Source organism: Monodon monoceros, unplaced genomic scaffold, assembly GCF_005190385.1.
Source record: "Monodon monoceros isolate NGI ecotype Baffin Bay Population unplaced genomic scaffold, NGI_Narwhal_1 Super_Scaffold_21, whole genome shotgun sequence".
NCBI lineage: Eukaryota > Metazoa > Chordata > Mammalia > Artiodactyla > Monodontidae > Monodon > Monodon monoceros.
In genome coordinates this window covers 141,591,056-141,606,428 of record NW_021703778.1, presented here as the reverse complement: position 1 = coordinate 141,606,428, position 15,373 = coordinate 141,591,056, and the positions used below count along the sequence as shown (strand labels likewise).

The window sequence follows — 15,373 nt, the reverse complement described above, 5'->3', positions numbered from 1 at the left end:
GCTACTCAAGTCTAGAGCTACCAGATGAAGTTTTCCCGTGCTTCCAGCATTTCCTATACCAATATCTGTCTTTTTTTTTTTTTTTTTTTTTTTTTTGCAGTACACGGGCCTCTCACTGTTGTGGCCTCTCCCGTTGCGGAGCAATAGGCTCTGGACGCGCAGGCTCAGCGGCCATGGCTCACAGGCTCAGCCACTCTGTGGCATGTGGGATCTTCCCAGACCGGGGCACAAACCCGTGTCCCCTGCATCAGCAGGCAGACTCTCAACCACTGCGCCACCAGGGAAGCCCGGTTATATAGTTCTTGGCAAAAATATTCCCCACCTAACTTTTTCCAACTCGATTCTCCTGTTGATGAGCAGGCTCTGGTTAGATAATGGAGGAGAGGAGGCCCCAAGGTTGTACTGGTATTGGCATCTTGACATTAGCCATTTCAGACTAAAGAAATTTATCTGGTATATACAAATCTCCAGAACTGATAAAACATCTATTCTCTAAAAATCATTGTATGTAAACTGTACAGTAGCAGCTGTATTCAATTACTTGAAACCTGGAAACCAGGAGAGGGACTATAGAGAACCTCTCTGAAGCCCATTCATTGCTATGATTCTCTGTACGCAGCCTGGGTTACCTTATACAGATGGCAGCAGTACTTCCTGTACCTGTTTTCACCTTCTGTCTCTTGGCTCTGTTGACTTCCTCTTCATTTTCAGATTTTCTGGGTACGCATTTGGGTAGGAAGGAGAAATAATCTCTTATTAAAATTGTTGCCAAGGGACTTCGCTGGTGGCGTAGTGGTTAAGAATCCGCCTGCCAGTGCAGGGGACACGGGTTTGAGCCCTGGTCTGGGAAGATCCCACATGCCGCAGAGCAGCTAAGCCCATGTGCCACAGCTACTGACCCTGTACTCTAGAGCCCGCGCACCACAACTACTGAGCCTGCGTGCCTAGAGCCTTGTTGCTCCGCAACAAGAGAAGCCACCACAATGAGAAGCCCACGCACCGCAATGAAGAGTAGCCCCCACTAGCCACAACTAGAGGAAGCCCGCGTGCGACAACAAATACCCAACACAACCAAAAATAAATAAATTTATTTTTTTAAAAAATTGCTGCCAAGAAGAGAAACCAGATGAAGTCACAGTGCTTGAAAGAGCATTAGAAACAGTTTTTCCATGGTTTGAATTTTCAAGCATTGATACCCTTCAGTTATTCCTTAGATATGAAAGTTATCGTAATTGTATTCTAAGTCATCTTTGACAGAAAGATTGGTTTAGTTGATAAACTTTAGTTCTCTGGTAGCTGATTCTTTAAGACATGAGACCTTCTAACTGTCCTCCTTTGGTGGTACTTATTCTAGAATTGCCCTCTCCTGAAACACTATCCATTTAACAATGGATACCTGCTTTAGTTTTACTAAGTTCCTGCTTTAGTTCAGGCATTGCACCCCAGGTTCTGGGTGTGCAAGAGATCCAGTTCTGCTCTCATAGACTATTCAGTGTTGGCAATGTGATGAAATGTCCTGTGCTGATACTGTAGAGCTTGCAATCACAATACCATTGGATAGAATCTTCTTCTTCCCCTCTTTTAAATTTAGGACTTAAAAAGAAAATCAACTTGTACAATGACTGCCAGAAGGATTTAGAAATCAGTTATGACCTTTTGACTCCACCCCTATTCAAACCTTTTCATCTCTTAAATGCCACTGTTACAGAGGGAACGATATTAGGCATTATAACCAAACAGACTCTGGTTCAAATACTGGCTCTGCCATTTACTAGCTACTTGGAAGAAGTCACTGAAATTCTCTGAGTCACTTAAATTCTTTTTCTTAGAGGCAGAAGGATTAAACAAGAGATTGGTACTAGGTTCAACCGTAAGTTTCTTTGCTAGTGACCACCCCAGTGTGGGTATGAATAGGAGTAGGATGTTGGAAACATAGAATTCAGAAGAGATCCATGAGCAGGACTGCTACTTGTTGAATCAACCATATATAGAAAAGAAACTCACCCAAAGGAACTCCTTGGGGTGGTGAGATCACTGTATTGAGACAACTGTTTTAGATTCCCATGGATCCCTTTTCCTTAATTCTCTCAAGTTTCTTTGTACTTTGACTAGGCTCAGGTTACCTTCCCCTCCTCCCACTCCACCCTAGGAACCTAGTGCACTCAGGCTGCCTAGGGGTTCCCATCAAGGCAGCCTACCTTTGGTGCTTAAACCTTTCCTGATCCTTTGTCTCCATAAAAACACACCTATGTCCTAGTTACTTTTCTTCTCCTTTATAGTTTATTAACAAACATGATGATGTTGGGCTGAAATATGAACGGCTCTAAATACATTATCCATCCTGAATAATTCAAATATTAATAATGTCAAACATGGGGGAAAATTTAGGCAAAGGATATTTTTGTCACTCACAAAGTAGAGTAAGCACCTGGTGCTAGCCAAGTTGGCACCACCAAGGAGCAAATCAGTACAGTCTGAAACCTCTTGCTGTCATAAAAAAAAAGATATGTACATGTCAATAAAGAGGGATATCTTTCATGAGGCAGAAGAGGTGAAGGAGGAATTGTCAGGAGGCCAAAAGCAGAAGACACCTTCTGCAGAACCAGATTATTTCTGGAAAAGGGATGTTGTTCTGGCCATTTTCCCTCCAGATACTGAGATGAGAAACGTTTGGAATAAATGTTTGAACAAGGTGGAGTTGGGACTGGGATGGAGGCGTGTGGAGCTGAGATAGTGCGTGATGGTACTTTGTGCCCTAGTGGTGCCATGCTCCTGGTAGGGTCTAAGAAGGCACTCATTGCTTAAATAAATGAACACTCATTTGTTTGTGTCTGTATGCATCACATTTTGCCAGTTGGTGTGTACTGAGCTGTTGATGGCTGCTCAGAAGCGACCTTATTCAGAACTTGGGTGCATTTGTTCTGTGAGTGTGATGCCCTTACCAGTGAAGTTGAACCTTTGAGATTGTCCCGAGTTCATAAATGATGACATTTTCATCTATAAGTTCTAGGCCTCTGGTACTTTTCGCCGTCATTGAAGAAGAAAGCCTACAGGATGGTCCTTAAGATACAGCTTTTCTATCAATGGCCTCCATACATGGTGTATTTAAGGCCCACACTCTCTAATTCTCAATACCTGGGCTCTGCTTATTATGAAAGTGACCCATATCTCCTTTCTTTATCCTTAGTTCTCCCTGCCATCAGAGTGAAGAAGGGATTTTCTCCATTATTTTCCCAGAGGTTTTTGTTTGTTTGCTTTGTTGGCTGTTTTCATTATAGAAAATGAGGGCAACCGGATCAGAGATTTTTTTGCACGTTTTAAGTAATTACATGCTTCTGGTTCTGCATGTCCCTGGCTCAGCTGCCACCTGTTCTCAAGCAGTTCAGTCTCGTTTTGCTTATGACTGGCCTTTTTTAAGGTAACACTTGGATTCTATCTTGGGGATCAAAACCTTGAGAAATGTTTTAAGTGGCTGTGGCTTCATTGACAATGGAATTGCAGTGGGTGGGCGTGGGCAATGCTTAAAGACTAAATAAAGGCTCTTGGTAAGAGCACATATGCCGAGAGATATTTCATCTTCCTTCTTTCCATAGCAACTTTATCTGTAAGATTAAGCATTCTGCTGGTGGTACAGTTAATAAGATATCTTGGCTCTGGTTCAGAGCTGTTTGTTTGCCATTACTGGAACCTGTTTACTTCCATCTGTTTCGTCATTTGATTTTTGTTTCCTTCTGTCTTCCCAGGTGGCATTGGTAGGGTGGTCAACGGAGCCTTCATGGTGCTGAAAGGGCATCGGTCTATTGTGAACCAGGTCCGATTTAACCCCCACACCTACATGATCTGCTCTTCTGGTGTAGAAAAGATCATCAAGGTGAGGCACCTTACCCTCTTGTCCTTTTAGAGAAATTATTGCAATTCGTAAATGGAAAAAACTGAATGTATGTAGGACCTCATAGCTAAACATACCGAAGGTCTATCAGAATTCTCAATTGTTTTGACATATTATAAAATATGGAAAAATTGATGTTAAAGAGGGTGGTTTTAAAACCCTCCTTTAAGGGCCATTTTTAAAAATAATCACTAGGTTTTGAAACTAGATACTACCTGTATGCCACTACATTTCCATGGTCTCTGATCTGGAGTCTGATGAATTCTGCTTTCCAAACCCCATCTGGAGGTAAAGAAGCTATCATCCCCAAAGTTACTCTGTGTGCACTTTTCCTTAATTGCTGTCCTCATAACTAAGTGACTACCGGAACCATAGCTAACTTGTCTCAGGACATATCAAAATATCACAACCACATGCATATCAGCCACTGCATGTGGTTGTGACTGAGGCTAAACACTTGCATCAACTGCACATTGACTGAATGAACTTAACCCTGCCAAGGAATATTTTCAGAGCTTGCAACTGAGAGACTCAGCCTGGCCTGCATCCACGGAAGGATGGCCCGCTGCCCATCACTCACATTCCAGTCGCTAGTAACCCTTTTCCACATCTGAGAAAATGAGGGTTCAGGGCAAATGACAAATTCTTGAGGACCCTGTGATAACTTGACTATTAAATAAGGATAGATGATATCCCCCCCTCCCCAGCAAAACATAAAACTCCTCTTTTTTTTCCCCAAAATGACATTGAAAACCTGAGGGAAGTTTCAGGGGAAAAGTAAAAATTGATTTGTAACAAATTGATAGTTTTCATTTTCTTTCATTCTTTAAAAAAAACCAAAAAACTATACAACTTGTATCTGAGGCAGAAGAAGCTATCAAAAATGTAATGTTGGAGTATGGGTCAATATTTTTATTTGTCCTTATTCCAACTTCCTTTATTTAGATTTTATTGGTCCTGTGGATCAGGGCTGACTTTCAAGATTGCATACATTTATTTACCCATAAATAAACAGGGCTAGAACAGGACTTCTAGATCATTTTTACTGACTTTTCCTTTTGTAGACGATGAGGTTTAAATTGTAAATTTACAGTCTGGGGTTAATTATACAGCTAATTAGTGGTAAGGCTAGCATAGAGCCCTGTTCTTTGTTCTTCCTAGTATACTGCCACATTTACCATGCTAGCGGGAAGACAGCAGGCAGCCTGATGCCCCTGCTGGGTTTGATCATCTCAGTAGTCCTTCACTTGGGCAGTCATTGAATTGCCCCTGTCCCTTGCATTGTTTTCCCTTCTCCTGTAGCCTGTGACTCATGGGTTGGCACAGTAGCATGTCCTCTCTAGGCCCATTGACATCATTCTTTCAGGGAGCTCTGCTTGAGCATCTCCTTTAGAACAGAGATTCCTGCTTGGCTGTACACTCTGGGATGCTTCTGTGCTAAGTCTCCCCGATTATTGTTTAATCAACCGGAGTCCTTACCCGAAAGGTCATAGGTTGGAAACTAGCCAAGTTCTCAGAGAAGAAGGAGAAGAAAATATTTTCTCTGTGAAAATATTCAGACTAAACTATGGAGCTCACTGCTTTCAGGTTCCAGTGAGGTCTGAACATTGCCTCACCAGTAGGCATGTTTAGCCATTTAAAACCTTAAGTCAGTACAGTTAGTACCCTTGGGCAGCCCTTCGAGTCTGTCTCCCATCTGTCAAGTGAGGGTGCTAACAGTGACTTGACACCTAAGAGTGCCTTGTAAGTTACCTGTGCCTGACAATTTCTGACTATTTTAATAAAAGTCACTTTCTTGTTTGCTGTTTCTGAGAGGATCAATGGCTCAAAGAGCATCATTCCATCATATTCTAGTCCAGCCTGCTTTTCTCTCTCCACCTCTCTCTCTACTCACTCCACCTTCCCCCTGACTTGTCCTTTACTGATGCCTTTCTGGCCTGGAGGAGAAGAGTCCCTATTGTCAGGGCCAGCCTCTTCTCACCCATAACAGGTCTTCTATCCCCTTGAATGCCCACACTTAGCAAAAAAGGGGGTTCATTTTGTAGTTAAACATAAGAGATAGCAAGATGGAGCAAATGCTGTCATTTTTTTCCTCAAAGACCAATATTCATTTACTCACCCTGTATTTGTGAACCATACCTACTGTGTGCAATTTGTGCTAGGCCCTGTGAGGAACACAAAGAAAGAAAGGTAATGCAGGTCCCCATGGGAATTGGTGACCCAGTAGGAGAGATAAGAAATAAAGGTAATGAAAAATGCAATAAGTACATAAGAGATAGAAACAGTGCTGTGTGGGGCGGGGGAAATTTTTTTCCCCATCTGGGGTAATCTCAGTGTAGGTAATACTTGAACTAGATTTTGAAGGAAAAAGCCTGCAAAAGAAAAGAAAGGAGTAAGATGGGAGGACCATTCTAAGGAGAGAGAATGGACATTTAATTATTTCACTGAATCAATAAATATTTATTGATCACCTACTGCATTCCAGGCAGTGTGTTCATGAATAAATGCTCAGAAGCAGCAAAGTGTAGGACCAGTTTAGAAAATGATCATTTGGCCAAAGTAAAGAGCACAGAAAGGGAGGGCTAAGATGTAAGGCAGGGATGGTAGGCCAGAGGTGGGCCCAGGAAGTCTTGGAATCCGGATTAGAGAGTGTGGAGCATCCCTGAATAACAGCTTAAGTCTCTATCTGTGTAGTTTTTCTTGGTAGGTGGGCAAATGTCTAAATTTAGTGTGATAGCACAAAGAGAGAAGAGGGCTTAGAGATGCTACATCAAGCATGTCATGGTCACCTGTGTAGATCAGAACACTTGTTACTTAAATTGCTTTCCATTTCGATGATGCTTTGAATAAGAATTGAACTGCATCCTTTTCCTCAGCAGCCTCTTGTGCTAAACTTTTCACTGGGCTTGAAGAGAAAGCTGCTTATCCCTCCTACTTTTCTCATGAACTTTGCCCCCCCATGAAGAGAAACATCTAGCCACACTTAACATGCAACAGGAGGTTGTGTTTTCATTGCTTCACTTCTGAGTTGTTGACTTTCAGTGTAAGAAAAATAGTTTCACAAATGTTTGAAATTGATATTTTAGGGATGAGGAAGGACTAACATAATCGGGATGGTCAATGCTTCTGCTGTTCAAAAGTCTCTTTGAGGATGAGTCTCAGACCTTCTAGTTGAGGTATTCAGTTGCCAAACGAAGGAGGAAGCACCACAGTTATTGGTGCTTTGGTATACGTTATATCATTTTATCATTCTCATTTCTACCGTTGAGAAAGAGGTTTCAAGGATGAAGTCATTTGCTCTGGGCCATGTGAAGTGTTGAGGCTCGGGTTCCTACCTGTTCTACTAGTTCCCACAGCTCTGTGCGGCAAGTCCCTTGAGGACTGAAGACTGGCCGTCTGGGACAGGGGTTTTGTTTTGCTCTGAATCTTAGGATTGCATGAGACCCATCTAATTTCACTGTTTAGATAAGGAAGCTGAGCTTCACCCACGATCACCAGCGAACTAGAGCTGTGTGGGAATCCACATTCAAGACTCTTGCCTCCTGATCCAGCGTTGTTTTGTTCCATTATTCCAAGCTTCAGGAATGAAAGTCTACCTCAGCTTAATACATTCCAGAGCGCATATAAATGCCAACTTTCAGTATTTTGATTTTCATTCCTGAAGTGAAGATATAGGAGGCTGGGTAGTAGATTAAAATCTAGGCTTGTTGGATAGTTGGGCCAGCAAGAATCTCACCATTAACATTTTGTGATTCTGTTAAATTCTGAGTTTCTGGGAAGTACATATAGATTTCATATTATGCAACATGGTTAGTAACATTTTCCATTTTTAAACTGGGGGAGTGAGAACTTTAGCCCAGAATATAGACTAAGACCCCAAAACACCCTAAAGGCTTTGCCTATTGGACCCCTCAGTCTCTCTCTTTTTTAATTAATTAATAAATTAATTAATTATTTGGCTGTGCTGAGTCTTAGTTGCAGCAGGCGGGATCTTTGTTCCCACATGCGGGATCTTTAGTTGCGACATGTGAACTCTTAGTTGCAGCATGTGGGATCTAGGTCCCTGACCAGGGATCAAACCCGGGCCCCCTGCATTGGGAGCATGGAGTTTTAGCCACTGGACCACCAGGGAAGTCCCCCCCTCGGTTTTTTTCTAAGCCACCAAACTTTTATTCCCAGAGACACCTGTTTGCAGAGATAGTCATTTACAGCTTGGGCCATTGCTGAAGGCCAGGTCTAAATGTTTCCCGAAAATTGAGTCTCACAAAGAATTTGAGAATTGCTTCAGGCTAAGCCTTTATTTTCTGCTACTTATTTTATGCTAACTATATTCCAGTGTTTCTTAAAAGTTGGTCCCCCCACTTACCCCTTGAGTGCTAATTAAAAGTGCAGAGCCCTGGTAACCTACCCATGACTTACTGAATCAGAATCTCTAAGGGTGGGGCTCAGGAGTTAGCATTTTTTTTTTAAGATAAAACACCTTGATTTATTTATTTATTTTTGGCTGCATTGGGTCTTCACTGCTGCGTGTAGGCTTCCTCTAGTTGCGGCAAGCAAGTGCTACTGTTCGTTGTAGTGCTCGGGCTTCTCGTTGCGGTGGCTTCTCTTTGTTGTGGAGCACGGGCTCTAGGCACGCGGGCTTCAGTAGTTGTGGATCGCAGGCTCTAGAGCACAGGCTCAGTACTTGTGGCACACGGGCTTAGTTGCTCCATGGTGGGATCTTCCCAGACCAGGGATCAAACCCATGTCCCCTGCGTTGGCAGGCAGATTCTTAACTACTGCGCCACCAGGCAAGTCCCAGGAGTCAGCATTTTAATTATTCTTCAGGTAATTCACGTGCATGCCAAAGTTTGAGAACCACTGCCTTAAAACTCCCCTGAGTAAGATTATGAAGCTGGAGATGGGAGAACACCTGAGGAGTTGTGGGCAGGGAACAGAGTTGAAGGAGGAATGAATCTGAGTTGGGAACTGGTGAAGACACTTAGCCTAGAAGATTTCTTCAGCCCCTCTTGAACTGGGGATCCTCCAAAGAAACACTGTCTCCCAGGAGATCAAAGTAAATCACGGAAGGAAAGGGCCTCAGGAACAGCGCTTACAAGAAGGCGAATTTGTCCTTGGACAGCTTTGCCGAAACAAAGCCATTGTCTTGATAGAGGATAGGGATGAGGAGCCACTGTTTTCTGGGTTGGGTGCTATCTAAATATAGACACCAGCCTGTCAAGGCAAGAAAATCATCTGGAATTTCATCTGAGTTGCCATGACTACCAGCTGATGTAATTGAGCTTCTCTGTGCTGCTCTGGACCAGTCTGGCAGTCAGGTGAAGCTCATCGTTCTCATTTGCAGTGACAGCTTAATTACCTTGGATATCGTTTTTGCATAACTTACTCAACTTGTAAAGTTGGGCTTTTGCATTCAGACAGACCTTAGTTTGAATCCTAGTTCTGCCACCTTTTGGCTATGCGCCCATGTCTCTGACCGTGGAGTGGAAGGGTATTAAGGGATGGGTCTGTGGTCTTGGAAGGTGTGTCCTACCTATTCCTGCAGCTAACAGAAGAGCTGGGGAGCAAGCCAGCAGCAGCTCCCTGGTTAAGAGAACCCAGATTCCTGGGTAACTGATGCCTGCACGTCCAAGAGGGAACTGCAGTGTAGGCAGCTGGCTATTCTTATCAAGCTCCAGTAAGCAATTCCCATTAGTTTAAAATAGAAATGTTGCAGTTGGGGAGAAGTAGAGTTATAGGCTGAAATATTAACTCGCAGAGGACTGACTGCTGGGTCTCTTTTCACTTTGGAAAAGTGGTACCTCTCCAGTGTTCTGAGAGCTTTGAACACATTGGCCAATCTTCAAGTCATCCTCTGTGCTCTGAGATTATGAAGGGGGTTATTGTAGTTTCCAAGCTACTAATAGAGGAAGCTAAAGGGAAGAGGGGTAGTGGCAGACAGGGTGTGTGTTTATCCTGGGCCTAGAGACAGGACTTGGGTCCCCTGAAACTAGGCTAATGCTGTGTCCTAGACCGTGCTTTGTCCCACATTTGAATCTGGAAGCTTCCATTTTCATATGTGGCCCACATAATCCAGTCTGGATTATATTTTTAAAGTTGGTTACCAAGTCCTGGCTCAGTGACGGGGAGGGTCTGGGGAAGCTCTGCCTTAGTGTTCTTTATGGCCGACAGCTTTAGAATACATTCTGATCAGCCCTCATTGGTTTTGTTTTCGCCTTCTGTGCAGATCTGGAGCCCATACAAGCAGCCAGGATGTACCGGAGATCTGGATGGTCGGATTGAGGATGATTCTCGCTGTCTCTATACCCACGAAGAGTACATCAGCCTTGTCCTGAACAGTGGGAGTGGCCTGTCCCACGACTACGCCAACCAGTCTGTGCAGGAAGACCCCCGGATGATGGCCTTCTTTGACTCCCTGGTGCGTCGCGAGATCGAGGGCTGGAGCTCCGACTCAGACAGCGACCTCAGCGAAAGCACCATCCTCCAGCTGCACGCAGGGGTCAGTGAGCGTTCGGGCTACACCGACTCCGAGTCCTCGGCCTCGCTGCCCCGCTCCCCTCCGCCCACAGTGGATGAGTCTGCTGACAGCGCCTTCCACCTGGGCCCCCTGCGGGTCACTGCCACAAATGTGGTGGCTTCAACTCCGCCACCGCCCACGTGCGAGGATGCCACCACTCGCCAGCAGCGCCTGTCTGCCCTGCGGCGCTACCAGGACAAACGCCTCCTGGCTCTTTCCAACGAGTCCGATTCAGAAGAGAACGCCTGTGAGGTTGAACTGGACACAGATCTCTTCCCCCGGCCACGGTCTCCCAGCCCTGAAGACGAGTCCAGCAGCTCTGGCAGCCCCAGCAGCTCCGAGGATGAGGAGGAGCTGAATGAACGGCGAGCGTCCACCCGGCAGCGGAACGCCATGCGGCGCCGGCAGAAGATGCCTCGAGAGGAGAGGCCTGGTGCCCCGACCAAGCCCACTGACACCTGCATTGGAGAAGACAACTATGATTACCCCCAGATCAAAGTAGATGACCTCTCTTCTTCCCCCACCTCCTCTCCTGAGCGGAGCACGTCCACTCTGGAGATTCAGCCAAGCCGAGCATCGCCAACTTCCGACATAGAGTCAGTTGAGCGCAAGATTTATAAAGCTTACAAGTGGCTCCGCTACTCCTATATCTCCTACTCAAATAACAAAGAGGGAGAGAGCTCGCTTGTGTCTGGGGAGGCAGATGAAGGGAGAGCAGGAACCAGCCACAAAGACAACCCAGCCCCTTCTTCCAGTAAGGAAGCCTGTCTAAACACGACCATGGCCCAGAGGAGCCAGGACCTGCCCCCCGCAGGCCACAGCAAGGACGCTTTTAAAGAAGGGACTTCTGCCATAAATCCCAGCAATGGCCCAGGCCATGAGCCCAGCGGTCACCCTTGGGCTGAGGCACCAGAGGACACCTCTCAGGACACGAGTAACACTGGTGGCTCTGTAGAACACTCTTTTGAGACCAAGAAGCTCAATGGAAAGGCCCTGAGCAAGGCCCTGAGCAGCCGGGCTGAGGAGCCACCCTCCCCTCCTGTCCCCAAGGCATCTGGCTCCGCTCTCAGCAGCGGGTCTGGCAACTGTCTGAGGACCCAGTCTGATGACAGTGAGGAGAGGAGCCTCGAAACCATCTGTGCCAACCACAACAATGGGCGCTTACACCCCCGGCCCCCTCATCCCCACAGCAATGGGCAGAGCTTTGGGGAGCTGGAGGCGGTGGCCTGCTCGTCCCCAGGACGTTCGGACACTGATCATGATAACTTGTCCCTGACAGCGATGCTCCTACACAAAGATTGTTGTGGGTCTGAAATGGCCTGTGAGACCCCCAGTGCTGGAACGAGAGAGGACCCCACTGACCCCCCAGACACAGACAGCAGCAGGGCTGTTCATGGCCACAGTGGCCTCAAAAGGCACCGAATCGAATTGGAAGACACAGATTCGGAGAATTCCTCCTCAGAGAAGAAATTAAAAACATGATAAATACAAAGGGAAAGCAAAAAGCTATGAAAAGTAGCTTTATAAAAATTTTTAAATCCTGTTTAGTGAACACAGAGGAAAGGAAAAATAGTATTAAAGGCACATAAAACCAGGGCCTGAAGTTTTGTGTCTGATGCTGCTCCCTTCTATTCAACAATGGGTCTGATGTTTAGCTGGCCACTGGCTGTGCTGTGTTAAGAAAGGGAAACAAATCCAAGTGACTCCTTCCTAGTAAGACTTGAGCATAGTGTACCTGTGCAGATTCTGTTAAAGTAAATCCTCGTTGAGATGTTTGACTTGTTCTTGTGTGTGTGCGCTGGCATGTGTGAGCTCATTGTCTCAGACTTTTCTTTCTTTTCTCCATCAGAAAGGATCTATGGATCTGTATTTTCTGCCATCTCACCCCATTTACATGCCATAGGTGTTCTGGTCTTAATAATGAGTGCCTGCTAAATCAGGTTGTGTTGCCAGTGAGTAGTGGATTTATGCTGAAAGAATGGAGACGAGAATGGAAATAGGCCTTCAGCCCACTGGCTGTGCTGGAAAGGAAAGCATGGTTCCTTTCTTAAAGAAATCTTCCATGTTTTCTCAGTAGCACTTCTTCATTGATCATTTAATGTAGACGTACTAAAAGTGGAGCGTTTTTAATGCTAATGAGAGGTTAGCACTTAAGATCAGATTTGAGAGAACATAGATAGACCCCTGATAAATTTCACTGGTTGCAAATCGAGCGATGGCGCAATACCATACTGTAGGGAGGCCATAAAATATAACCAGTTGTGGGTAACACTTTAACAAGTTAGGTGCTAGTTCCTATGAGGCACTCAGAAAGCCAGCAGGCTCTTCCTGACCCCATGTGGTGGCATCTAGGCATATTGAAAGAAGGGGAAAGCTTTCAAGAGATTTGTGCTCAGACTACTAAAGTGAATGTTATAGGTGTGTTAATGAAGAAGTATAGGAAAGAGCAGAGTATGGTACTGCCTTCATTTGGTTCAACCCAAAATGGTCAGAATTGGTGGAACTGGCATCTTCCCTCAGGCTTGCTGCTGTCCACAGAGACTGTGGTGTTCTGACTGGATCTTGCAGAGCAGGAGGCATCTCGAAGTAACAGATTCTTATTGAGTAGGTCTGTTAGGAGGCAGAGAGTACGGAGAGAGGAGTCACTGGCTCTGTTTCATTAAGGTAGGTAAAGATTGAGAGAGGAAAAGACCAGGAGCTTTTCAGCATTGCAGTGGTGGTCACACTCGCTTGGTTATTAATGAAGGCCTGTACAAGACGGGAAGACCTAGGATGACAGATACCTTGTTGGCGTGGATGTCATGAAAAGGCAGGAGAATACTGGGAAGAAATGAGGGAGAGAGAGAACACTACAACTGTCTTGAGCACGAAGGTGCTAGACAATTAGGAGACCAGCGGCACTGGCTTAGAGAGGACCTAGCATGTGACTGGTGTGGCCTCACTGATCCAGCGTTCTTTTTAGGGAAGGACCTGTCCTACTGGAACTGGGACCAAGGGGAGACAGCCTGTGGAGGATGATGACTTGGGTGAATTTAGTCACTGGGGGAAGGGGGGTTATTTATAAAGGAAGGTTGTTGATCTAAGCCAAAAGGAGATATCACCTTGCTAAGCTTTGTTAAAAGAAAGATGTGCCTGGTGTGTGTGATGTGACTTGGGTGTAAAAACATTGGCTTAGGAGAAGGAGACCAAGGAGTGTGAGTAGCAGTGGGGATGCTTACAAGTTAACAACTGTAATCTCACCGGGGAGTGGGAAAGTGATTCTGTAACCATTAGAATTACTTTAATCTGTAATCAAAACGGTTCTATGATTTGTCTTTGACTATTCACAGATAATTGTAAATTCTGGTTTTATAAGCCCAAGTCATTTTACATTTGCTTTTCCAAAATTTATTAAATTGGAATTTTTTAATCCTTTATATACAAAAAAAAAAAGATACAATCACTCAGTGTGTGTTTCTCTTCCCCTTCCTAGTCAGCATTCCCCTTCCCAATCTTTTTGTTTTATATTATTTAATCTAGTCCGTAGCTAGCCACTTCTGACTTCTCTAAGGACAATCCGCATATCTTTCTGGAGAAGAAGTAAAGTTCCACTGGGAACTAGCCACTTGGTAGTTACTGTTCCCAAATGCAGGACTTGGTCTTTTCATGTTAAGAGCCGTTATCTCATTTGGGTACTCAAAAGAGAAGTCAAAGTTCATTCTGGTTCAACTTTAGTGTCCAAGAAAGACATTTTTAGCAAGGATGGCTTCCATCCTTGGGAGACATCCCAGGTTCAGCTTGCCAAGAGATAGGCCCCGCAGCATACCCACAGAAGCAGGCTGAGGAATGCTTGTCTCTGTAGCCATTCCACTCTCATTTCCAGAAATCTCCTTTCTGATCATGGAGAGATCAGAAGTGGTAGTTCCTGCCACTACCACTTCCAGGGTCCCTTCGCCTAAACTTGGCAGGAACTACCACTTCCGGGGTCCCTTCGCCTAAACTTGAGACGCCAACTTTGGAGGCACATTTAATCCTCAGATTCTTCCATGATAGGTATTTTTACTAACAGGGCAGATGGCACTGATTAGGTTATGAGCTATTCAAAAAGTGCCTCTTACGGTTTTTTTCCTGCATCCTGTACATAAAATTTTAAGTGGCTGGTCCAGATTTATAAAACCTTCCCTCCACTTTATTTTCCACCTGGTTTTGTAAATGATTCCCATGTCTCTAGGACAACAGGTAAATGAGTTAAATGAGTAGTGGGCTTGGGGCAAAAGAAGGTTGCAACTGTGCTTGATTTACTAAGCCCGGAGTCCCTTGTTTGTCAAGGTGCCTTCCTCTGCTGAAGCCTTACCTCCTCACAAGCCCCGCCTCTCTCCTGGCAACGCTAGCTCTTCCTTTGTGTATATGCAAATAAACCTATTATTCACTTCTAATGGCTTCCTCTTCTCTTCCAGGGAAGACTTGGTTGCTTAGACACCCCTCCTCCTTCATTTCTTTCCTGTTTTAATTCTTGCCTAATTGAAAACTTGATTCAGAGCCACACTGAAGACTAGAAGAAAAACTGTGGTGCACTACATCTATGCCAATGATCATTGTCACTTCTAGGTGTTGGGACAAAGGTTACATTGGGACAACAACATTTGGGGTAGGAGGAGGTACCTAATTGGTCTCCTTCACCAGACTTAGACGGACTCAGGATAGTGAAATCCTGGAATTGACTCTTACTAGCTGGAACTGAGGGAATGATGCAGTGAAATGACATTACAAACAGCCTCCAAAGAATTATGTTTTCTCATGTTTCCAAATACCAAGTTGCTTTTCCTGTCCTGTCCCAGACATGCATTGCAAACTTTTTTTCTTAACAGAAAAAAAAAAAAAAAACCCACCTTATATATATATCCTGTCTGTAAAGCTGCCTCCTTCAGTTAACTGAAAAATTCTTGCCAAGCAAGACTCTTGTGAGGAAAATCTGTGCTTCCAAAGGA

General features: G+C 44.8%; 1 protein-coding gene across 3 annotated transcripts in view; it reads left to right on the top strand.

Moving 5' to 3' along the window:
- Window positions 1-15,269, top strand: part of DCAF5 (DDB1 and CUL4 associated factor 5) — a 99,597-nt gene extending 84,328 nt beyond the window's left edge. For all 3 annotated transcript variants that reach the window (XM_029236414.1, XM_029236415.1, XM_029236413.1), the window contains exons 8-9: window positions 3,744-3,871; window positions 10,116-15,269. In XM_029236414.1, coding sequence (XP_029092247.1) covers window positions 3,744-3,871; window positions 10,116-11,888 — 1,901 coding nt within the window. In that variant the 3' untranslated portion in view covers window positions 11,889-15,269. The remainder of the gene's footprint in view (window positions 1-3,743; window positions 3,872-10,115) is intronic.
- The last annotated feature ends 104 nt before the right edge of the window (window positions 15,270-15,373 follow it).